Genomic DNA, 25,271 nt, shown 5'->3' with positions numbered 1-25,271 from the left:
TTCACACAGGTCAGTCACAGAAAAAAAGCTGTTGAGTGAACATTAGCATTGCCCACAAATCCGAATCCGGCCATAGGTCCTGGGACGTAGGCTAAACCTGTGCCACATTTACACACTAATGCTGCAGTACACCACATGTCCCTATTCGCTGCACTACGCCACACGTCCCTATATGCTGCACTACGCCACACGTCCCTATATGCTGTACTACGCCACATGTCCCTATTCGCTGCACTACATCACACATCTTTATGCGCTGCATTACACCACACATCCCTATACTCTGCACTACATCACACATATCCCTATATGCTGCACATGCACTACATCTCACGCCCCTATATGCTGCACTACATCACACGTGCCTATACGGTGCAGTACACCACATGTCCCTAAACGCTGTTCTACGCCACATGTCCCTATATGAAGTAGTACACCACACGTCCCCATTAGCTGCACTACATCACTTCCCTATATGCTGCAGTACACCACACGTCCCTATATGCTGTAATACGCCACATGTCCCTATATGCTGTACTACACCACATACCCCTATACCAGTGGTTCCCAAACTGTGTGCCGTGACTCCCTGGGGTGCCTCGGGACATTTGCAGAGGTGCCCTGGGTTGGTGGTCGAGGACCAATTCAAATTATTTTTGTTTATTATTTATGGGCAAAACCAGTGCTGGTGGCTGACAATAATAAAATGTGTACAAACAGAAGCAAATCCTGCCCTTTACCACATGACTGACCCTACAAATCACATATAAACCCAATCTAATTATTATTAATTTTTGGCCTAGGGGTGCCGTGAAAATTGATACTTTTAGGGTGTCGAGATTCAAAAAAGATTGGGAACCCCTGCCCTATACACTGCACTACACCACACGTCCCTATACTACGCCACATGTCCCTATTCGCTGCACTACATCACGCTTCTTTATATGCTGCATTACACCACACATCCCTATACGCCGCACTACACCACATGCCCCTATACATTGCACTACATCACATGTCCCTATATGCTGCAATACCCACACGTCCCTATACGCTGCACTACACCACATGCCCCTATACTCTGCACTACATCACAAATCCCTATATGCTGCACTACCCACACGTCCCTATACGCCGCACTACACCACATGCCCCTATACGCTGCACTACATCACACATCCCTATATGCTGCAATACCCACCCGTCCCTATAAGCTGCACTACACCACATGTCCCTATACGCTACACTACAGGTCTACACTCACACTCCCGGAGCTTACACTCAGCTCTGCACCACACTCACTTCAGGTGCCTCTATAGAGTGATAATCACTCAGCTCATGTGTGGAACACACACACTCCGGGTTCTGTGAGGCACTGACTTAGCTGTGAGTTATGCAGACACATGATACCTTCCCTTCATTAGGTGCCTATTGCTGTCCCCGGCAGAGGTCTCCAGCTGGGCAGATTAATTTGATATTCGACACTTCTAAATCTGAATAAAGAGTACTGCTACAGTGCAAAGGCTGCGTCTCTTTTCCAAACCAAGGGGGTTATTCTAGTTCACTTTTTCTGACAAATTCCTTCTTAGATGGACAAAACCATGTGCACTGCAGGGGGCAGCTGTAAAATGTGCAGAGAGAATTAGATTTGGGTGAGTTATTTTGTTTCTGTGCAGGGTAAATACTGGCTGCTTTATTTTTACACTGCAATATAGATCTCACTTTGAAGTAAAACTCCACCCAAATCTAACTCTCTCTGCACAAGTTACATCTGCCCCACCTGCACTGCACATGGTTTTGTCCATCTAAGAAGGAACTTGTCAGAAAGAGTGAACTAGAATAACCCCCTATGTTCTGTTGTGCTTCTTATACTGTCCCATGCAGGTATACAAGTCTTACATATCAAATGAATCATCACCGTCTACTTTGGCGACCTAGTCAGGGCCGGAGTGACCACCTGGCACTGCTGGCAAATGCTAAAAGGGCTAATGGCATGGGTGTGGATTATTAGGTCGACCACTATTGGTCGACAGGCAGAAGGTTGGCTTGGTCAGAAGGTAGACACAAGCAAAATGTCAACATGGATAAAGGTCGGAAGGGGGCCCAGGACCGGAGTTTATAAAGTACAAAGTTCACATTTCCCTTGAAGCAGAGTTTGTAGAGGTTGAGTAGTGCCGCCGGTGCTGCAGACACCGGAGGTCTCACCAAGCATCCCAGTTGTTCGATAAAGGGAAGGAGGGCCCTGCCTATATTGTCAGTCCTGGGCCCCACAATTTCTGACGGCAGCCCTGGACAATAGTGGGGGTATGCACATATTTCTGGGGCTGTTAGTGTGTACAGTTCCGTACTTTGATTTCAATTGTTCCACGTTGCTTCATTAGCTGAGGCATTATTCTGGCAATATAATGATGATCATTGCTATTATCACCAGGCTTATTATTACCATTATTAGCGCTATTACAGGTTATTACTTGCTTTGTCATTTATATCATTCACTGAGTAATATCCGCTGATTATTATAATTCCGATACAGCCTCGCAGAAAGCGTTGTGTCGCCCGCGCTTTGGGTAATTAGTGGCCTCGTTGTTTTCCGCCTTTGCGATCCGACAGAAATAATTGCTTGTTAATTACTTCCAGTTACATTCACTTTTGCAAAGTCTTTGGAAAGGACAAAAGGGGGAAGATTTAACCCCGGTGAAATGGAGAGATGAAACAAATGGCGTTCTTTCATGGCTGTGCAAAGTCCTTGGCGTGGAACGGGTTACTGACAACGGGAATCATTTCAGCAAGGAACGTAATTGTTCGTTTTCGTTACTAAATCCCCATCATTGAGTAACCCATTCACTGCCAAGGGATTTAAATCTGAGGACAGTGGTCTAAGAGGCAACAGGCGAACAGTTACTCTGATATTGCAAGGGTTAAGTTACACGATGCTGGAGATATGGCACAGGTCTGTTTCTCTCACCACATCGGAGGTGCCAACTGCCTTGCCTAAGCTGTAGCAAAAAGTTAAGTGTTCTTCTTTTTGCCTTTGTTACCATGAATGAGGTCCCTATTGTTAAATGTCCAGTCTGTCATTAATATCCCTATACAATTATATAGTTTTGTTTATGTTGAGCCACAGCTGCACCAGATATTATAACTACAAAAGTGTTGCGCTCAGCTCGTTTATCTGGCTATAATCACACTAGATGCAACTATAGCAAAAGCAAACATTTATTATTTTGTTTAATCTCAGCAAAAAACGAAAGAATTTGCTCATATGAGGGATTTTTTATACCACTTCCTCATGGTTATGGTATCGAAGCTGTCTAGAGCAGGCATGTCCAACCTTGGCCCTCCAGCTGTTGTGAAACTACACATCCCAGCATGCCTTGCAATAGTTCTAGCAGTCCCTGATAGCAAAACTGTGGCAAGGCATGATGGGACTTGTAGTTTCATAACAGCTGGAGGGCCAAGGTTGGACATGCCTGGTCTAGAGCGACCATGTTATAGTAGTCCACCACCCTTAGTCAAACCCGTCTAGTTAGAGGCCTAAAGATAGTCAACCGCGTCTGGATCGACTGTAGTGGAAGTTAGACACCAGTGTTAGATCGATGTGACCATGGTCAACATGAGGTTTTTCTATTTTTTTTTTTGGTGCCGAATGTCACAGGGGTCCCAGTAGGCGCTGTATATGTGCACAGTGGACCTTATTCTGGTTGCGAGATCACCAGATGCCGTCCTGCGAATGGCGATATGCATTCCGCATCCATTTGCAGGATGTGGGGGAACACCCACATCATTCAATTGTCTTAGTCTGAGGTAACCTTAATGTGCATGGGCATTCAGAAGGAAGTGGGCGGGCAGCTGACATCCAGTGATGTCCACAGCCCGCTCACGGCGATTTCCAGAGGGCATTAGATTCCTTGCCAGCCATTCTTTTTGTAATGTAGGATAAGATTTTGTTTAAGGACGGGAGTTCTAATAAAGATCATGTATTGACTTCTAGGAAGTAGAATCTGGTTGCTATAGGAACTCCCATCTTAGTAAATGTACCCCTCCAAATTGTATCACCATGCGTTTCTGATCTGCGTCCCCCAGCAGTAACCATTGGGAGCTACCCCGGGTACATGCACAGAAGTGACCCATAAGGAGCTTGCGTCTGATATTTTACTGACATCCACCTCTAAATCGCTCCCCTCTATTCACCTGATTGGAAAAGGGACAGAACTCTGCAATCATTTAAAAATTATTTTTGCACCAAAATATATTAATAAAAATTATATTTTCCCCTTAAGAATATTAAGGGGACAATTTGTTTTTGTTTTTTTTGGGGGGGGGGGGGGGGGAGTATGGTTGCTGCCATTTGTAAACCAGTACTTAATGCTAGCGTGTTTCAATCCACCCACCAAACCGTGAAATAGGCGATTAGACAGATTGAATATAATAATGCCAACAAACCCGCTCTTTAATAAACTTTCCCCTAATGTAGGCCGCACGTCTGTCCGGCAATTCCCCAACGCCGATCCGGCCATCTATTCCAGTCATCATCAGGTTGAAATCGGCAAATCAAGGATTTCCAACATGCCAAATTTTACCTATAACCCCCACACTGGTATTGGCAAAATGGAGTAATGCTATAATAGCTTAAGTGTGTGCGTCATGGGGGTCAACAGAACCCAAAAGGTTGACAAGCACAAGGCCAACACTGAAAGAGTTGTACACAAGGAAAAGGTTGACACATAAAAAAGTTGACATGAGTTTTTCACGTTTTTTAGCCAGCCATTACTGCTGCAGTCGGCACACTTTACCATCCCCAATCAATGGGGTGGGATGTACTTTGGCGGCCATGCAGGAGGCTGTCTGAACACGGACATTTTTTTAAAGGGGCGATAACTTACAAAGCATGGTTTTGCCTTGTTAGTGATTGCCCCTTTAAAAAAAAAAACGTTCGGTTTCGGCAACCAATCTCGGGTGGCATTACCTCCTGCCCATAATCCACATGGATGGTAAAGTATGAAAAAGACCCAAAAATTTCAAAAACTCATGTCGACCATTTTTATATGACGATCATTGCCATTTCGACATTTAGGATCTTGTTCATGTTGACCATACGGTGTCAACATATCGGCTTTACTGTACCTAGACACTGTTGACCTATCGTCCAGATCCCATAGAGAAACTACGTATTTTAAGTATTGCTTGCAAGCTGAAATACAGGGACAGTAGGTGGTGCTGTGCCCCTTCCGCTGTGTTCTCTGTTTTATAACATCTTCCTTCGGATTCATGTTATGAAGTATTACATGCACGGCACATTCATCCCACAATCTATCACTGCTTGTTTGATACTCGAACAGATTCTGCAAATGTCCCTCCCTCCAAAGTCAGTCCTTGTCAATCAGAATATTTTCTGACATTTCAAACCAAACAAACATTAGGTTTTACTTCTCTTTTGTAAGTACAGACCAGACTTGCCCACTCTCAGAGAGTTTCCAGGAGACTCCGGGAGTTTGGTGAAGAGGCTTCTGGGAATATTAGCACAAGCAATGCCACTGGGTGAGGAGGTATGGACATGCAATTCGCTATGCATCTCCGCTCCGCTGGGATGTTGCTATGGGCAACCAATCAAATACTATTTATTATCTTCTAAAAGGTGCTAAATAAATGAGAAGTAGATTCTGATTGGTTGACCATAGCAATAATCCATGTAAAAAAGAACGTCTCAAAAAAAAAGGGACGTTCCTGTGAAAAGTCAGTTGGAAGGTTATGTGTGAGACAAGTGCTAAATACTTGATATATTATTCTTATTAATTACCTTCTTGTTCCCCACACTGCACTTTTTTATGCAATATCTGCCAATGTATCTGAATACCTGTGTGGAGATCCTGAATTGTCTGACCATTCCTCTGTGGCCGGCGATAATCAGTGACCAGAGAATGCATGTACACTGAGAGTGTTACATTCTGATTTACTTTCCCTTCTCCTTGAATATTGCAGAATCAGCGATTACATGGACCTCAATGCTGTGGATCTGATGGGCAAACGATGCTATCACTTCATCCATGCTGAAGACGTGGAGGGCATCAGGCACAGCCACCTGGACTGTGAGTATGTTACACAGATACCTGGGGTAAAATAGGAGGATCCTGGAAATGCTGTGCACATAATGTGGCCCTGCAGGCACCACTGGGTTTGGGTGATGTAGCTGCTGAATTTAAAGTGGAAATTGTTTTGTATTGCAACTCTCATTGTGTCCATATCTCAGAAGCATTCACATATCACATGAATCAGCACATTCTCCTGGTGCATCCCAGCTGCAGTCCCCCGGTGCGCCCCAGCTGCAGTCCCCCGGTGCGTCCCAGCTGCAGTCCCCCGGCGCGCCCCAGCTGCAGTCCCCCGGCGCGCCCCAGCTGCAGTCCCCCGGCGCGCCCCAGCTGCAGTCCCCCGGCGCGCCCCAGCTGCAGTCCCCCGGCGCGCCCCAGCTGCAGTCCCCCGGCGCGCCCCAGCTGCAGTCCCCCGGCGCGCCCCAGCTGCAGTCTCCCGGCGCGCCCCAGCTGCAGTCTCCCGGCGCGCCCCAGCTGCAGTCCCTCGGCGCGCCCCAGCTGCAGTCTCCCGGCGCGCCCCAGCTGCAGTCCCCCGGCGCGCCCCAGCTGCAGTCCCCCGGCGCGCCCCAGCTGCAGTCTCCCGGCGCGCCCCAGCTGCAGTCTCCCGGCGCGCCCCAGCTGCAGTCCCTCGGCGCGCCCCAGCTGCAGTCCCCCGGCGCGCCCCAGCTGCAGTCCCCCGGCGCGCCCCAGCTGCAGTCCCCCGGCGCGCCCCAGCTGCAGTCCCCCGGCGCGCCCCAGCTGCAGTCTCCCGGCGCGCCCCAGCTGCAGTCTCCCGGTGCGCCCCAGCTGCAGTCCCCCGGTGTGCCCCAGCTGCAGTCTCCCGGTGCGCCCCAGCTACAGTCTCCCGGTGCGCCCCAGCTGTAGTCTCCCGGTGCGCCCCAGCTGCAGTCTCCCGGTGCGTCATAGCTACATCACTTGTGACGTAATGTCCTTTCACCAAAAAGACACACAGCGCTGAATGCTAGCTAGGTCACGACTACCAGAAAATACAAGCAATTATACTAATGAGCATTGCTGACCAAACTTGTATGATTTTATAGAACCTCTTGATTTTAAGACCATAAATGGGGGTTTATCTAGCTGATGATGGGCCACATTCTGGTTTTTAAAGTGTCTCGTTACTGTTGAATCCATAGGTCCCAATATGGGGAGTTTTCAATCTGTTGTTTTAAACCACCTTGCGCTGCTAGTAAACCAATTTAGCATTAACAATACCACTGGACAGAATGACACTGGACACACTGCTGAAAATGTAGAAAATTTTTATATATAAGAAAAAAATAATAATAAAACAATTCATACATGTAAATTAATAACAGTAATTAATACAATACAATAAAAATACCTAAATGGCCATTGAGGTTTACGTTTGCAAACTATATGAAGCTCCGTGATGGGTTATAAAAAGAATGATGATGGTAGTCACTGGGGGTAACCAAGATGATGAGGGGATGGAAAAGGGGAATGATGCAAATGAATAAGCAGCACAGTTAGTAGATGAATGAGAAGCACATGCAGGGTTAATGAAGCTGATAGACCAGTACCCAGAATGAGGCACTGTAAGCAGTAGGTATTATCTCACCCTCCGTTGGTATGGTAGTGGGAGGCGTCGGGGAGCTTCTGTTGGTGTCAGCTCATACCCGATTAGATGACACTGCAGGCGGGGAGCTTAAGTTGGAAGAGCTCTACCCTATGTGCTGGGTCTGATGGTAATGACCGGCTGCGGGTGCTGTGTGGACGTCGCCAGGAAAGACGGCAGCTGGATGCAGATGCTGGGTAGCGGGAGTGACGCTCGACCGCTGGGTGAAAGTGCAGTAGCTGCTGCCCAGAAGACGGTGGCTTGTTAGCTTGAAGACCGCGGCAGACCAGCTGGAAGTGGAGACTGGAAATCAGGGGAATCACGGAGGTTTGCAGACGTAACAGGAAGTGACGTCGACGCGTTTCGTCTCTATGGCAACAAGCCACCGTCTTCTGGGCAGCAGCTACTGCACTTTCACCCAGCGGTCGAGCGTCACTCCCGCTACCCAGCATCTGCATCCAGCTGCCGTCTTCCCTGGCGACGTCCACACAGCACCCGCAGCCGGTCATTACCATCAGACCCAGCACATAGGGTAGAGCTCTTCCAACTTAAGCTCCCCGCCTGCAGTGTCATCTAATCGGGTATGAGCTGACACCAACAGAAGCTCCCCGACCCCTCCCACTACCATACCAACGGAGGGTGAGATAATACCTACTGCTTACAGTGCCTCATTCTGGGTACTGGTCTATCAGCTTCATTAACCCTGCATGTGCTTCTTATTCATCTACTAACTGTGCTGCTTATTCATTTGCATCATTCCCCTTTTCCATCCCCTCATCATCTTGGTTACCCCCAGTGACTACCATCATCATTCTTTTTATAACCCATCACAGAGCTTCATATAGTTTGCAAACGTAAACCTCAATGGCCATTTAGGTATTTTTATTGTATTGTATTAATTACTGTTATTAATTTACATGTATGAATTGTTTTATTATTTTTTTTTTTCTTATATATAAAAATTTTCTACATTTTCAGCAGTGTGTCCAGTGTCATTCTGTCCAGTGGTATTGTTAATGCTAAATTGGTTTACTAGCAGCGCAAGGTGGTTTAAAACAACAATTTTTTCTTCTCTATCCTTGCGAATTCTAGCTAATTCGCATAAACCATATGCAGCAGCAGTAGCCATTCCAATTGATTTATTATTTTATTTTTTTCCATTAATTACCTTAAGAACAGCGCCAGAAGCATAGTGTAATTTGTGGTGACTTCGTTCTCCACACATTGCACACCCCTTCTTCGAGTTTTCAATCTGTGACTTTTTTTTCCCGACAGTCGGAAAATCTGCACTTTCTGGCAATTTTTGGTTGAATTTACATTTGACCTTTTTAATTCAAGTGCTGCTTTTTCGACTGCTGAAAAAATTGCCAAGGTCGGAAGACACATACTCCCCATTTTCGACTATTTTCCACTGATACAGATTCGACTTTTTAACACACGCAAACCTGCATCAGCAGAAAATCCGTCTGTCTTTGTGTTTGTAGCGTGTTCCTGTACACAAGGTATTGGTTAAATTACATATAGATATGTGTATACTAGTAAGCCCGCTAAAAGCAAATGCTTCGAAAGCTAGTCTGCTACCTTGTGATTGCATCTGTGTTTCTGTTTGTGTGAAAGATGTGGTTTCACTCACTGCCAGCAGATGGCATTTTTCAGAGACACACAAATGGACACTAGACATATATATTACATGGAGCTGCTGTTTGGCATTTTAGGGTCCATTTCTTGCTACCCCCACTATTGTGAATAGAAAGACTAGGCCATCTAGTTTGGTCTGAACGGGATAAAAAAAACAACAGAACCGTTATCAGAATAGGTCAGTAAAGGAGAAACAGGAATAAGGAAAAGAACAGCCTATCGCTCCTGGTATTGAAGGAACGGTAATCCAGATCAGGGCTATTACAGGCCTGAGCAACCAATATGAAAATTCTCAGTTAAAGACTGTTGCTACTACAGTTACCATTGCTACCTAGCTGCCTGGCTGATAAAAAACTGATTTCTGTCTCCAATGTCATTAATATCACAGAAATAGAACAGAAATACATTTTACAACCAAGTAACCCAACGTCTTTAAATTGCTCTCCCTTTTAATAGCATTATCACTGTACTCCTTTGCACAAATATGCAGTGCCGTAACTAGGTGTGGGCGAGCAGCGCGCCGCACCAAGCTCAGAGGCTCTGCGGGTGCCCCATTCCTCCTCCCCCCCCCTTGCAGGAGGCATGGAACGGGTCCGGTATGATATGCCGGCGGTCAGAATCCCTGCTGTCGAAATACCGATGCCGGAATCCCAACCGCCGCAATGCCGACAAGGGGGGCCGTGGATCAAACCTTCGAAAAAGATAACTATCAGCCTATCAGCTTCTGTAAATAATGAGTTAGAAGCGGATTGGTCAGTACTATGGGGTTGATTCCGACCCATTCATTAGTGTCCGGATTCGTCCCCCTGCTCAAATATGTGCATGAGCAAACCGTGAGAGCGGATGGCTTTGGTGAGTTTCACACACACTGAGCCATTCACTCCAGGAGGGGTGGAGTGGGCAGGGGAACGCCCAACATTTAGGGTGACCAATCGCTGTTAGCATTCTCTCACATGTTAGCGGGGGGATTTGTGCGGTGGGGGGGCGTGCGTTCGTGCTGTTTATCTGTTCGCTAGGCTGCGACAACAGATCTGAATCAGGCCCTTTATGGCTTTCCCAGGGTGCATGCATCTCCCCAGTCTGTTACATGTATAGAGAATATGAAGCGTTGTGACCGGCAAAGTTGGAATTCCCCTTGTAATAACGATGTGTTTGGCCCCTCCCTGATCGCGCTGTGCATCCCTCTGCTTCTGTCAGTACCTCAGGGACACATTCGCGCTGCCATGTGATAAATGGAATATGGATGTTAGAGCCATTTTTATGGCTGTTTCATTCAATGTTAAAGTCCTAATTGAGCCCTAAATTACGGAAAGCAGAAGCTGCCAGGAGCAGGCGGGTGTCATTTGGCGCACGGAAAGGTCACCCTGTCTGCAGCTGCTAATATCTCCCATACATATGAAGGATGCAGCGGGGTGTCCAGTCATCACTGAACGGGACATGCGCCACCCAATTATTCCTCATATCGTGATGTGGGTTCATTTCCGTCCATCATACGACCTATTCCACCAGGTCTACGTGTTATGCTATAATACATTGGTTATTATAATGTAAACGCGATTGGTATGTTGTATAGCTGTGTAGTTATCCATCCTTCACATTGTGTTACTCTGCACTTACAATACCTGCCACGTTCCACTACTGTACACTTACCACTTAAAATACCTGCCATGTTGTACTACTTTACACTTACAATACCTGCCACGTCGTACTACTTTACGCTTACATTACCTGCCACGTGGTACTACTGTACACTTAAAATACCTGCCATGTTGTACTACTGTACACTTACAATACATGCCACGTTGTACTACTTTACACTTACAATACCTGCCACGTTGTACTACTTTACACTTACATTACCTGCCACGTGGTACTACTGTACACTTACTAGTTACAATACCTGCCACGTTGTACTACTTTACACTTAAAATACCTGCCATGTTGTACTACTTTACACTTAAAATACCTGCCATGTTGTACTACTTTACACTTACAACTTACATTACCTGCCATGTGGTACTACTGTACACTTACTAGTTACAATAATTGCCACGTGGTACTTCTGTACACTTACAATACCTGCCACGTTGTACTACTTTACACTTACAATACCTGCCACGTTGTACTACTGTACACTAACCGCTTACAATACCTGCCACTTTGTACAACTGTACACTTACAATACCTGCCACGTTGTACTACTGTACACTTACTGTAATACCTGCCATGTGGTACTACTGTACACTTACTAGTTACAATAATTGCCACGTGGTACTTCTGTACACTTACTAGTTACAATACCTGCCACGTTGTACTACTTTACACTTACAATACCTGCCACGTTGTACTACTGTACACTTACCGCTTACAATACCTGCCACTTTGTACAACTGTACACTTACAATACCTGCCACGTTGTACTACTGTACACTTACTGTAATACCTGCCATGTGGTACTACTGTACACTTACTAGTTACAATACCTGCCATGTTGTACTACGGTACACTTACAATACCTGCCACGTTGTACTACGGTACACTTACAATACCTGCCACGTTGTATTGTACACTTACAACCCCTGCCACGTTGTACATCTGTACACTTACCACTTTCAACACCTGCCACGTGGTACTACTGTACACTTACCACACCTGCCACGTGGTACTACTGTACACTTACTAGTTACAATACCTGTCACGTTGTACTACGGCACACTTACAATACCTGCCACGTTGTACTATGGTACACTTACAACCCCTGCCACGTTGTACATCTGTACACCTGCCACATTGTACTACTGTACACTTACCACTTACATTACCTGCCACGTGGTACTACTGTACACTTACTAGTTACAATAATTGCCACGTGGTACTTCTGTACACTTACTAGTTACAATACCTGCCACGTTGTACTACTTTACACTTAAAATACCTGCCATGTTGTACTACTGTACACTTACCATTTACAATACCTGCCACGTTGTACTACTTTACACTTACAATACCTGCCACGTTGTACTACTGTACACTTACCACTTACAATACCTGCCACGTTGTACTTCTTTACACTTACAATACCTGCCACGTTGTACTACTGTACACTTACAATACCTGCCATTTTGTACAACTGTACACTTACAATACCTGCCACGTTGTACTACTGTACACTTACTAGTTACAATACCTGCCACGTTGTACTACGGTACACTTACAATACCTGCCACGTTGTACTACTTTACACTTACATTACCTGCCACGTGGTACTACTGTACACTTACTAGTTACAATACCTGCCACGTTGTACTACTTTACACTTAAAATACCTGCCATGTTGTACTACTTTACACTTAAAATACCTGCCATGTTGTACTACTTTACACTTACAACTTACATTACCTGCCATGTGGTACTACTGTACACTTACTAGTTACAATAATTGCCACGTGGTACTTCTGTACACTTACCACTTACAATACCTGCCACGTTGTACTACTTTACACTTACAATACCTGCCACGTTGTACTACTGTACACTAACCGCTTACAATACCTGCCACTTTGTACAACTGTACACTTACAATACCTGCCACGTTGTACTACTGTACACTTACTGTAATACCTGCCATGTGGTACTACTGTACACTTACTAGTTACAATAATTGCCACGTGGTACTTCTGTACACTTACTAGTTACAATACCTGCCACGTTGTACTACTTTACACTTACAATACCTGCCACGTTGTACTACTGTACACTTACCGCTTACAATACCTGCCACTTTGTACAACTGTACACTTACAATACCTGCCACGTTGTACTACTGTACACTTACTGTAATACCTGCCATGTGGTACTACTGTACACTTACTAGTTACAATACCTGCCATGTTGTACTACGGTACACTTACAATACCTGCCACGTTGTACTACGGTACACTTACAATACCTGCCACGTTGTATTGTACACTTACAACCCCTGCCACGTTGTACATCTGTACACTTACCACTTTCAACACCTGCCACGTGGTACTACTGTACACTTACCACACCTGCCACGTGGTACTACTGTACACTTACTAGTTACAATACCTGTCACGTTGTACTACGGCACACTTACAATACCTGCCACGTTGTACTATGGTACACTTACAACCCCTGCCACGTTGTACATCTGTACACCTGCCACATTGTACTACTGTACACTTACCACTTACATTACCTGCCACGTGGTACTACTGTACACTTACTAGTTACAATAATTGCCACGTGGTACTTCTGTACACTTACTAGTTACAATACCTGCCACGTTGTACTACTTTACACTTAAAATACCTGCCATGTTGTACTACTGTACACTTACCATTTACAATACCTGCCACGTTGTACTACTTTACACTTACAATACCTGCCACGTTGTACTACTGTACACTTACCACTTACAATACCTGCCACGTTGTACTTCTTTACACTTACAATACCTGCCACGTTGTACTACTGTACACTTACAATACCTGCCATTTTGTACAACTGTACACTTACAATACCTGCCACGTTGTACTACTGTACACTTACTAGTTACAATACCTGCCATGTTGTACTACGGTACACTTACAATACCTGCCACGTTGTACTACGGTACACTTACAATACCTGCCACGTTGTACTACGGTACACTTACAACCCCTGCCACGTTGTACATCTGTACGATTACCACTTTCAACACCTGCCAGGTGGTACTACTGTACACTTACCACACCTGCCACATGGTACTACTGTACACTTACCACACCTGCCACGTGGTACTACTGTACACTTACCACACCTGCCACGTGGTACTACTGTACACTTACTAGTTACAATACCTGTCACGTTGTACTACGGCACACTTACAATACCTGCCACGTTGTACTGTGGTACACTTACAACCCCTGCCACGTTGTACATCTGTACACCTGCCACATTGTACTACTGTACACTTACCACTTACATTACCTGCCACGTGGTACTACTGTACACTTACTAGTTACAATAATTGCCATGTGGTACTTCTGTACACTTACTAGTTACAATACCTGCCACGTTGTACTACTTTACACTTAAAATACCTGCCATGTTGTACTACTGTACACTTACCGCTTACAATACCTGCCACGTTGTACTACTGTACACTTACCGTAATATCTGCCACGTGGTACTATTGTACACTTACTAGTTACAATACCTGCCATGTTGTACTACGGTACACTTACAATACCTGCCACGTTGTACTACGTTACACTTACAATACCTGCCATGTTGTACTACGGTACACTTACAACCCCTGCCACGTTGTACATCTGTACACTTACCACTTTCAACACCTGCCACGTTGTACTAATTTACACTTAAAATACCAGCCACGTTGTACTACTTTACACTTACCGCTTACATTACCTGCCACGTGGTACTACTGTACACTTACTAGTTACAATAATTGCCACGTGGTACTTCTGTACACTTACTAGTTACAATACCTGCCACGTTGTACTACTTTACACTTACCATTTACAATACCTGCCACGTTGTACTACTTTACACTTACAATACCTGCCATGTTGTACTACTGTACACTTACCACTTACAATACCTGCCACGTTGTACTACTTTACACTTACCGCTTACAATACCTGCCACGTTGTACTACGGTACACTTACAATACCTGCCATGTTGTACTACGGTACACTTACAACCCCTGCCACGTTGTACTACGGTATACTTACCACTTTCAACGGATTCAGTATTGAATCCCGGCGGTCGGGATCCCGGCGTTCAGAATCCCGACAGCCGAAATGCCGACAAGGGGGGGACGTGGATCGCCCCCCCTTGCGGGCTCGCTGCGCTCGCCACGCAGCGGGCCCGGTGCCTCGCTACGCTCGGCACACTATTTTATTCTCCCTCCAGGGGTGTCGTGGACACCCCAGGAGAGAGAAAGTGTCGGCATTTCGGCGGTCGGGATTCCGGCGTCGGGATTCTGAACGCCGGGATCCCGACCGCCGGGATCTTAACTGCATCCCCTTTCAACACCTGCCACATTGTACTACTGTACACTTACCACTTACATTACCTGCCACATTGTACTACTGTACACTTACCACTTACAATACCTGCCACGTTGTACTACTTTACACTTACAATACCAGCCACGTTGTACTACTTTACACTTACCGCTTACATTACCTGCCACGTGGTACTACTGTACACTTACTAGTTACAATAATTGCCACGTGGTACTTCTGTACACTTACTAGTTACAATACCTGCCACGTTGTACTACTGTACACTTACCATTTACAATACCTGCCACGTTGTACTACTTTACACTTACAATACCTGCCATGTTGTACTACTGTACACTTACCACTTACAATACCTGCCACGTTGTACTACTTTACACTTACAATACCTGCCACGTTGTACTACGGTACACTTACAATACCTGCCATGTTGTACTACGGTACACTTACAATACCTGCCACGTTGTACTACGGTACACTTACAACCCCTGCCACGTTGTACATCTGTACACCTGCCACGTGGTACTACTGTACACTTACTAGTTACAATACCTGCCACGTGGTACTACTGTACACTTACTAGTTACAATACCTGCCACGTGGTACTACTGTACACTTACTAGTTACAATAATTGCCACGTGGTACTTCTGTACACTTACTAGTTACAATACCTGCCACGTTGTACTACTTTACACTTACAATACCTGCCACGTTGTACTACTTTACACTTACAATACCTGCCACGTTGTACTACTGTACACTTACCGCTTACAATACCTGCCACTTTGTACAACTGTACACTTACAATACCTGCCACGTTGTTCTACTGTACACTTACCGTAATATCTGCCACGTGGTACTACTGTACACTTACTAGTTACAATACCTGCCATGTTGTACTACAGTACACTTACAATACCTGCCACGTTGTACTACGGTACACTTACAATACCTGCCATGTTGTACTACGGTACACTTACAATACCTGCCACGTTGTACTACGGTACACTTACAACCCCTGCCACGTTGTACATCTGTACACTTACCACTTTCAACACCTGCCACGTGGTACTACTGTACACTTACTAGTTACAATACCTGCCACGTGGTACTACTGTACACTTACAACACCTGGAACCACCATTTCTGCATCAGAGTATCAGTTCCTACAGAATCCACATGCCGTCTCTCTCGTCACAGCTACTGTCCCCTATATGTATATTACAGTTACTTCTTTGTGGCACAGCCCTGTACAATGTTAAGTCTCCAATGTGGGTTTTATCTGTAGCAATACTGAACGTGTAGCATCGTGGTCAGTATAGTTTAGCATGAAGAGGTGAGAAATCTACAGTGGTTCAGCTCTTTAGTGGAGCCCTAAAGTCTTGTATCCGAAGCAGAGAGGCGTGTACTACAGTGTGGGAGGACAGAGGCTACCCAGGGAATGTTTTACATGAGTGGGGATTCTACTGCACGGTTGGGTATGTTTGGTTGAAAGTGACCATGTTGACATTCATCATGCCTACATGATTGAAACTAACACAATGAACTGTCGACAAATGGTCCCTGGTCGGTCTAGCGGTGTTGCGGATGCTGATGTCATTTCAGGGACCATTTTGCTTACTTTCCACACCACTTATCCTTTGCCTGACTGCCTAACTATTACTGATTAGACCCCTAACAGAATAACCCTACCCTCCTCCCCCACAGCCTAACCCTAATCTCCTCCCCCACAGCCTAACCACCTCCTTACAGCCTAACCCCCTCCTTGCAGCTTAACCCGAACCTCCTCCTTACAGCCTAACCCTAATCTACTCCCCCACAGCCTAACCCTAACCACCTCCTTACAGACTAACCGTAACCTCCTCCCTCACGGCCTAACCCTAACCTCCTCCTCCTTACAGCCTAACCTCCTCCTTACAGCCAACCCTCCTCCTTACAGCCAACCCCTAAACTTCCTCCTTGCAGCCAACCCCTAAACCTCCTCCTTACAGCCAACCCCTAAACCTCCTCCTTACAGCCTAACCCTAACTACATCCTTACAGCTTAACCCTAACCTCCTCCTTACAGCCAACCCTCCTCCTTACAGCCAACCCCTAAACTTCCTCCTTGCAGCCAACCCCTAAACCTCCTCCTTACAGCCAACCCCTAAACCTCCTCCTTACAGCCTAACCCTAACTACATCCTTACAGCTTAACCCTAACCTCCTCCTTACAGCATAACCCTAACCTCCTCCTTACAGCCTAACCTCCTCCTTACAGAGTAACCCTCACCTCCTCCTTACAGAGTAACCCTCACCTCCTCCTTACAGCCTAACCCTAACCACATCCTTACAGCCCAACCCCTAAACCTCCTCCTTACAGCCTAACCCTAACCACATCCTTACAGCCTAACCCTAACCTTCTCATCTTCTGGGTCTGGGTGCGTATTTGTGCAGGTACAGACCTTGGCAATGAGTTACACACCGTTCAAACGGGGGGCAAAAATGGGGATCACCTATGGGAACGCCCAGAGTTTTATGAGTGTCCCCATGAAAACTCATGGCAACGCCCTAGGTACACGGATGGGCCGATGCCCCCATCTTCGTTCTAATACTCGTAAATTAAGACAAGACTGACTTTTATTTGCGATAGCAGGAGAAATCCATTGATGGTTGGCAACCACCGAATTATTTCTCCAGTTGGCAGAGGCATAAGAGGGGATGTACACATTCCACCACATGGTACCGAGTGGTTTCGGCAGGGGGGGGGGGGGAGATTTGGCCAGGCAGAGTCTCAGGCGCTCAGTAAGCAGCGACGTTCCCTGTTTACAGAGCCAACCTGAATTAGGACCCAAGGGTTACACCTTTATTTCATCTTTCTTTTCCCAGTTACAGAGTTTTTCCCGTTTATACTTCTTTCTGCCACCTGACAAATGTTCCAGCCTTTATTTTATAGGGCACCGTAAATTTACAAAGAGATTTTTATATTACTTATCTGACTTCTCACCCCTAGAACCATTTCTCTATCAAACGTAGTTAGTTTAGCGCTAGAAGACACAAAGTTCCTCTGTAGGTTTATAATATATCGAACGGAGAACGTTTTATCATATGTCCTCACTACATAGAATTTGTATATTCATGAAAATAGATCACAATTCTGACAATGGATATATTGCAGCTTGTACCACAGGCAGTGTTCCCTCCGCAATCTGGGATATATCGTCGTTTTAACTCACGACGTAATGCATATTAAATGCTCAAATCCGTTTACTGACCTTCTCCAATACAGTGAAGGGCACCGGGAAACTTTAGTTTCCCAAATCCCCGAGACTTCTCAGCTTTCTCGTCCGTGTCTGATCACCCCCTCCCCTTGCACCCCCTCTCCACTGCGTCCCTCAGCGTTCAGGCGTCATCTGGCGTTTGTTTTTAAAGCTGCCGCGGAGGACGGAGCTGACTGTCAGGGTGCCGTGGGCGAGAGGTGCAGATTAAAGCAGTTTTATTCCTTTTCATGTTGAAGCTGGCAGTTTGGTGACTGGAGAGAGAGAAGCAGAGGGGGAGAGACAGCGAGGGAGCGAGAAAGGGTCTACCAGGCACACTGCAGCCAAGCCTTGTTCTTTCCGGTTATTATACTGGTTCATGGAAGAATGTCCCCCTGTAGAAAGGTGTTTGGAGAAATGCAAGGACATGCATTGCAAAATACAAATTGATTTTACCTAGGCAAGGTTAAGTTGCTCACCCCTGGCAATAAAATCTTAATAGCAGGCCGAAAGCGGTTACAAGTCTCAAATATATGAAACATTTCCGGCTGTTTTTCTGCAGCGTTGTCTGTTCTGTTATAGTTGTCGTCAGTTTTCAATATAACGTTTCAAATAATGCCGCATTTGTTTATTGTACTAAAGATCTAGAATTCATTTCGGTTCCGCTCCTCCGTGTGCATTGCATATGACAAATGCTTTTCTACATTGGACATTGTTTTCCTGCTCACTCAGTTTATTAAGGCTTCATCTTCCAAAGTGCATGGCTCTAAAGAAATACTGACAAGTTATTGAAAATCCTATGCCACAGGCCGGGCTCGAGGCAGGTTTACAGCATGCGTTCCCATCGTTTCCAGGGATTCATCCCAAGTACTACACAATTACAATTTAATTTATCCCTCCACAGCAGCCAGCTCTATATACTTGTATGGTGCAGTGAAAAATCTATATCCAGCATACATGGTTTAGTAAAAATACATTTAGTTATGACAGCACAACAATTAATACTTCATAGGACCTTGTGAGCCTGGCCTGTAGCCGGAAATGAGGATTGAGATTTTGCACTCGCCTACCAAATATTTCTGGTGCCCCCCCATTCTCTATCCAATATTACCTCTAGCATCTATTCATCTGTCCAGTAATTCCTCTAGCATCTGTCTTCTCCAAGGCAGTGGCCATTTTTGGATGGACAAATTCAGCAGATTCCATATCAACAGCCAGACCTATTGCAATCTGCAGAGACCGTGCGCCCCCATAGCATCAGCTCATCCATGCTAACGATTAGGATGCAATGCCATTGTTCTGCCACTAGGCACTCCTCTCATTCAATTTTGCACCTGTCCTGGTGTATTCCAATATGTGCAACCATTAATAATACAGAAGAAGATATAACTCACGGTGACTTTCACAAACAAAACTCAGTCATATAAACGATTATCTGCAATCAAAAGTTTCAGTCCATCAGTGGACTTTCTTCAGAAACATACTGTAATACAAAAGTGAACAAACCTTCTATGCTTTACATGTTAAAAATCCCTTCAGTGTGGGCTACATGTATGTTCTGCCAGGCGCCGAAGCAATGACTTATTTGCCTGTGACGCATGTCATGACTTTGCGTGTCCCATGCACAGATGGGCAACGTGTATAGCACCATGGCAACAATCACCATTGACCAATCACCATTGTGTCAAGACACAAAAAAAAACATGAAACAGTGATAAATTTTAAAAACAGAACCTACCCAATTTTAACAAATGAACTGCAACTTACTGGGCAGCTAACCAGTGTGCACAGGAGAACTAGAAATAATAATTATCGACATGAAACACTTTGTAAAACTGACTACATCAATGATTATTCAATGCTCAATAAAAACAAATAAACTAAGCTGACATGTCATGAGCAAAACAAAAATATTAATAAACATCTGCAATGTGGACAAAACCTTAGGTCACAAATGTATTTGTCATGGTCACGCTGTTCTAATTGTTACAGTACATCAACAGACCTACACATCGAAGAAACATGCTGGAAAAATCAGACCAGGACAAAAGGATCACTGATAAGTAAAAATAAGTTATCCATGGTGTGTCCAAAAAAATATCAGACACATATGAAGAATAACAGACACATTCTGTATTCAGAATAAATGATAAACTCTCAAGAACTCAAACTCAGATTCAACAAACTAAACTTCCTGTATAAAAACCCCAAAAAATGTCATCAATGTATCGTGTAATAAACCACATGCTAGAAATATTCCGGATTATGAAGTAATAACATTCTTTCAATCTAAAACATATAGATGTTTGCAGATGAAAGTTTAAACTGATAGCAAAAAGAAAATATTGTCAAAGAGAAAATCTCTTATTTTTTTTATCCCCAAAAAGTCCAGGAAAACAAATTGGAGAAACTTTATACCATAAAAGATGCTATGGTATGCATTGATGGGGATTGACACTAATATGTCTGTTGTGCAAAGTAGAAGTTTTTTTCAAGAGAACTTGCAAGCCGAGTAGTCCAAGAAAGAATTGGATGTTTTAAAAATAAAAGGTAGATTCTTGTTAGGTTAGAGGTTGTGTGTAACAGTACAAACATTTGGCGGCCGTGCTGTACAATGAGCCATTGCCCAATATTATTGGTCATCCAGAAAAGCATTCCAGGGACATGTGAATCTTGGGTAGCATATCAATCAATGGGATAATTGGGATGTCCACTCGTAATCTAGATCTAGTCTTCTCTGAGATCTACTTGGAGTTTTTTCTTGTAGTAATAAATCATCCAACAGAATCATCTTCTTATTGCCAGTATAGCCCAATTATATATGAAGAGAAGTCCTTAATGACAATTGCTCCACCTTTATCGATTGGTTCCTATCACAACACTTTAATTCCTACAAAGGGCTTGTAGAGCTGCAAACTCATATTCTTATAAGTTATGATGTATCTGATGTTGTGGTTTATTCTCCACCATGACTTCAGGGTCCAGCCTCCATTCAAATTTGAATCGAGGTGTTGTAGGATCAAAGGTAGGTTTTGTCCAAATAGGACATTCAGTGGCAGTTTAAAGATTCTATATAAACCTTTATAAACACATCTCAGGTTAACAAATGTTAACCCTTTTTTGAGTACCTAAGATTCAACTTCTTCTAAGCGAGTATAGCTGCACCTCGTATGTAGGTGATGATCGGGGGCGGATTGGGAACTTGAAGTAGCCATGAAAATGTTAGTAGAAGTGGCCTGACATGGTTAGCACCAGAGTTATAACATGTGAAGCCATGGTAACATCATTATACAGTTACTGTACTGCACAGATGGAATAACATAATACATGGGGACAATGCAGTGTAATAAGTGCGGTGGGCTGTCTATCTTGTTGGGGTGGGGCCTCATGTCAGCATACAAAAATAGGCCTCTGCTATACCATTGCCCTCCATATGGCCAATCCGTCCCTGGTGACGATATCCATCTTTTTAGATCATCCATTCTGACTTCAACTAAGTTTTGTCAATTTCTTCAGAAGCTCCATGAGAATACGGAATTTCAGGGACCTCTAAATCTTCTTGCAGTGTAAGGCCGGTCTTACAGTATTAGCCTCTTATCAGAGGTGGGAAATGCTAAGAGTGCCTGCTTGGGATAGACATACTGTAAGTATATCCTTACAAAGAAATAAGGATCAAATAGGGTTTGATGTTACCATAAGATTAAAAAGGGGCAGACTAGGCGAGCCAAGTGGTTCTGATCTGCCATAAAATGATATCTTTCTATATTAGGCAGACTCGCTGAAATAGTGGTGATCTCCCTGAGGGCCAGATTCTCTAAGCTTCAAAAAGTGATAAAATGGAGAGTGATAAACAGCCGGCCAATCAGCACCTACCTGTCATGTCACATACTGTGTTTGAAAAATGTCAGGCATGAGCTGATTGGCTGGTTGTTTATCACTCTCCATTTTAGCACTTCTGAAGCTTAGTGTATCTGGCCCTCTGTCTCTAAAAAGTCTAACAAGCTCTTCTGATGAATGGGATGTGTGAAATAGCATGGACCAGGTGGAAGGGAGAGAGAGTAGTAATGGAGGGTTTTAAGATTTTATTTAAAAAAATTAGAAGAGTGCTGCATATTTTTAATAAACTGCAATGCTTATGGTAAAACATTCCGCTTCATTGTGTATATGGCGTAAACACACATATATATTAAAACACTTTTTTTTTTTTTTTAATCTGCCCCTCTCAACATAAAATCTTAGGTATTCATTGTACTTGATGCGTTATCCTTGAGCTTTTATTAGTTCAATTGTCTGTGATCCCTGCAAACAAATCACTTCTTACTTTCATTTTTATCCCTATGAGATGTTTTAAACTGATGTTAATTCTGCGGTCTGTGATACTACGAATCTATTCCAGTACAGGCAACTCCTTTACCATATGAAGGAACTCATATGTTTTACAGAACACCACAAAATTCCTGAAATGCCAACGGTTCTGTTTTTGCGGATGCCCCACCTGTTCCCCCTCATTCTCCTCTGCCGGCTCCCCCTCTTCCCAGCACACTGTATTGTATTGTGTAGCACTTATTAGCCACAATTAAATGGACAATATGAATTTAGTGCCTTCTCCGAAGCCTTCCCCAGCTCTGCTTTGCAGCAAGATGATTAATGCAAATACATATTACTTGAGATAACCATTTAACCACTAATTTAGCCAAATTTATTACAGCAGTTAGAAGGTTTTCCATTCTAGACAGAGAGAGACAAGGACACAGTAAGGGGACATCTGGCTGCTGAGGACATACTGCCCCCTCCTGGTGACATGATGGAACTGCCCTCTCGCTGTAAATTCTTCTAGAGAGATTTGTGAGAAACCAATGTAATTTCATGGTTAATTATGTTCTTCTGAACATGCTGCACTATATAGTGATCCTGAGTACCATCTAGGCAATGAATGAAACATCCTGCTCATTAATGCATGTGCTCCTTATATCTGAGAAAAAGTTATTCTTTAACCATTTGCTGTTAAACTTGAGCACGCGTTGCAACTTTGCTCCTTTAATCATTTATCTTATCTATGTCATGGTGATAAAGTCCACTGGTGGGTGACTACACCCCTGATTCAGTTGCATGCGTAAGTGCAATTTGATTCTCAGAGCCAGATGTATCAAGCTTCAAAAAAGTGATATAAAGGAGAGTGATAAATAGCAAGCCAATCAGCTCCTGCCTGACATGTCACATGCTGAGTTTGAAAAATGACAGGTAGGAGCTGATTGGCTGGTCGTTTAAAACTCTCCACTTTATCATTTTTGAAGCTTGAAACATCCGGCCCTCAATATCTGTTAATGACTCAGCTGCCCTCTGCCGGAACGCTGACTACTGTGCGTGTGATACCGCTATGTAATCACTGCAAATATTCAGCGCAGCAATTGTTTCATGAGCAAGTGCCAAAATAGATCACATCAACAATCAGGCTCATTATCTGCCTAAGGATGTCTTCTACAGGGTGTATGGACAGCGATGACCGCTGTCATTGCTGGGGGGAAAGCCGCTCAGTGCATACACACTAAGCGGCTTTCCCCCTGCCCGGCACGGTCAGCGAGGGGGCTGATGGCTTTGCATAGTGCAGCGCTATGCAAAGCTGCTAATCTGCTGGTAATACCAGCAGATGATCGGCTTTCCCAGCAATGATGCGGGAGCGCGCAGCAGCGATCACCGCCGGGCCATACACACTGGGCGGCCTTCAGCTCAAAGTCACCCAGTGTGTATGGGCCTTAATAGCAACTTCCTTTTATTCATGTTGTGTAATGATATTCTATTGGGGTATTCAATTGCCGGTGTAGGGGGTGAGTTTCAATGACCCTTCACCTGGACGATTCGCTCTTCTGTTCACCCAAACGTGCTTGCATCCTAATGGTTAATGAACACTTTTCAGTGAGATCCCGCACTTTATGACGGGTGTCTTGGGAATCTAGCCGGTCGAGATAGAGGTACTCACCAGTAATTGAATTTCCCACCCTATTGGCTGAACGTTACCCATTATCAAAAATTGGCGTGCAGCCATACGGTCCCATTTTAGGATTACCCACTGTTCACTGGAACAACAGATTAATTAAAAGACCAAGTCATTATTTAAGTCATGCCAACACAGCACATCTAATAGGAGGCCCAATTGGGCATGACTCCCCACCCCTTCACTTCCTGATTGCAGCTTTGTACTGGACAGGAGCGATTCTGTGTTCATGCATGCAACAATCTGTGCTGCTAGGATGCAATCGGATCCCTCTCCGGCAGTACAGTGTCTTATAGGCTACAGTCACTGATGCCATCTAGGGGATGTGGCTAGCTATCAGGGGTCAAAGTGTAATGAGAATTTGGTGAATTAAAGGGACTGTGGCACTTACATAAATGTATGAGTTGTCTCGGATATCTTTGTATAATAGGCTTGATCTAGCTTGGTAAATTAAAGGTGTATGATTTCCCCCCAGACTATACAGATATACAGTGTATGTGCAAACAAAAACTCCTAACTAAATCTCACAATATATCATCTCCTAAAACCTATTGTAAACTAACTGGAAATCAAATAATCCTCCTCCGCTTAAATCTAATTACGGTTACTTTGTTTATTTTACCTGGCTACAGTTATGGGATAATTGTGTCTACAGAGCAAGCGCTGTATCACAGATACGCCGAG

At 44.4% G+C, this 25,271-nt stretch overlaps 1 protein-coding gene across 12 annotated transcripts in view; it reads left to right on the top strand.

Annotated features, from left to right (window-relative positions):
• The window catches only part of NPAS3 (neuronal PAS domain protein 3), a 380,993-nt gene that overhangs the window by 337,738 nt on the left and 17,984 nt on the right, over positions 1-25,271 (top strand). For all 12 annotated transcript variants that reach the window (XM_083167037.1, XM_083167041.1, XM_083167036.1 and 9 more), the window contains one exon: positions 5,980-6,086. In XM_083167037.1, the coding sequence (XP_083023163.1) occupies positions 5,980-6,086 (107 nt within the window). The remainder of the gene's footprint in view (positions 1-5,979; positions 6,087-25,271) is intronic.

This window comes from Crinia signifera, chromosome 12 (genome assembly GCF_055691185.1).
Source record: "Crinia signifera chromosome 12, ASM5569118v1, whole genome shotgun sequence".
NCBI lineage: Eukaryota > Metazoa > Chordata > Amphibia > Anura > Myobatrachidae > Crinia > Crinia signifera.
Note: the sequence above shows the minus strand (reverse complement) of the source record. Positions and strands in the feature narration are given on the sequence as shown.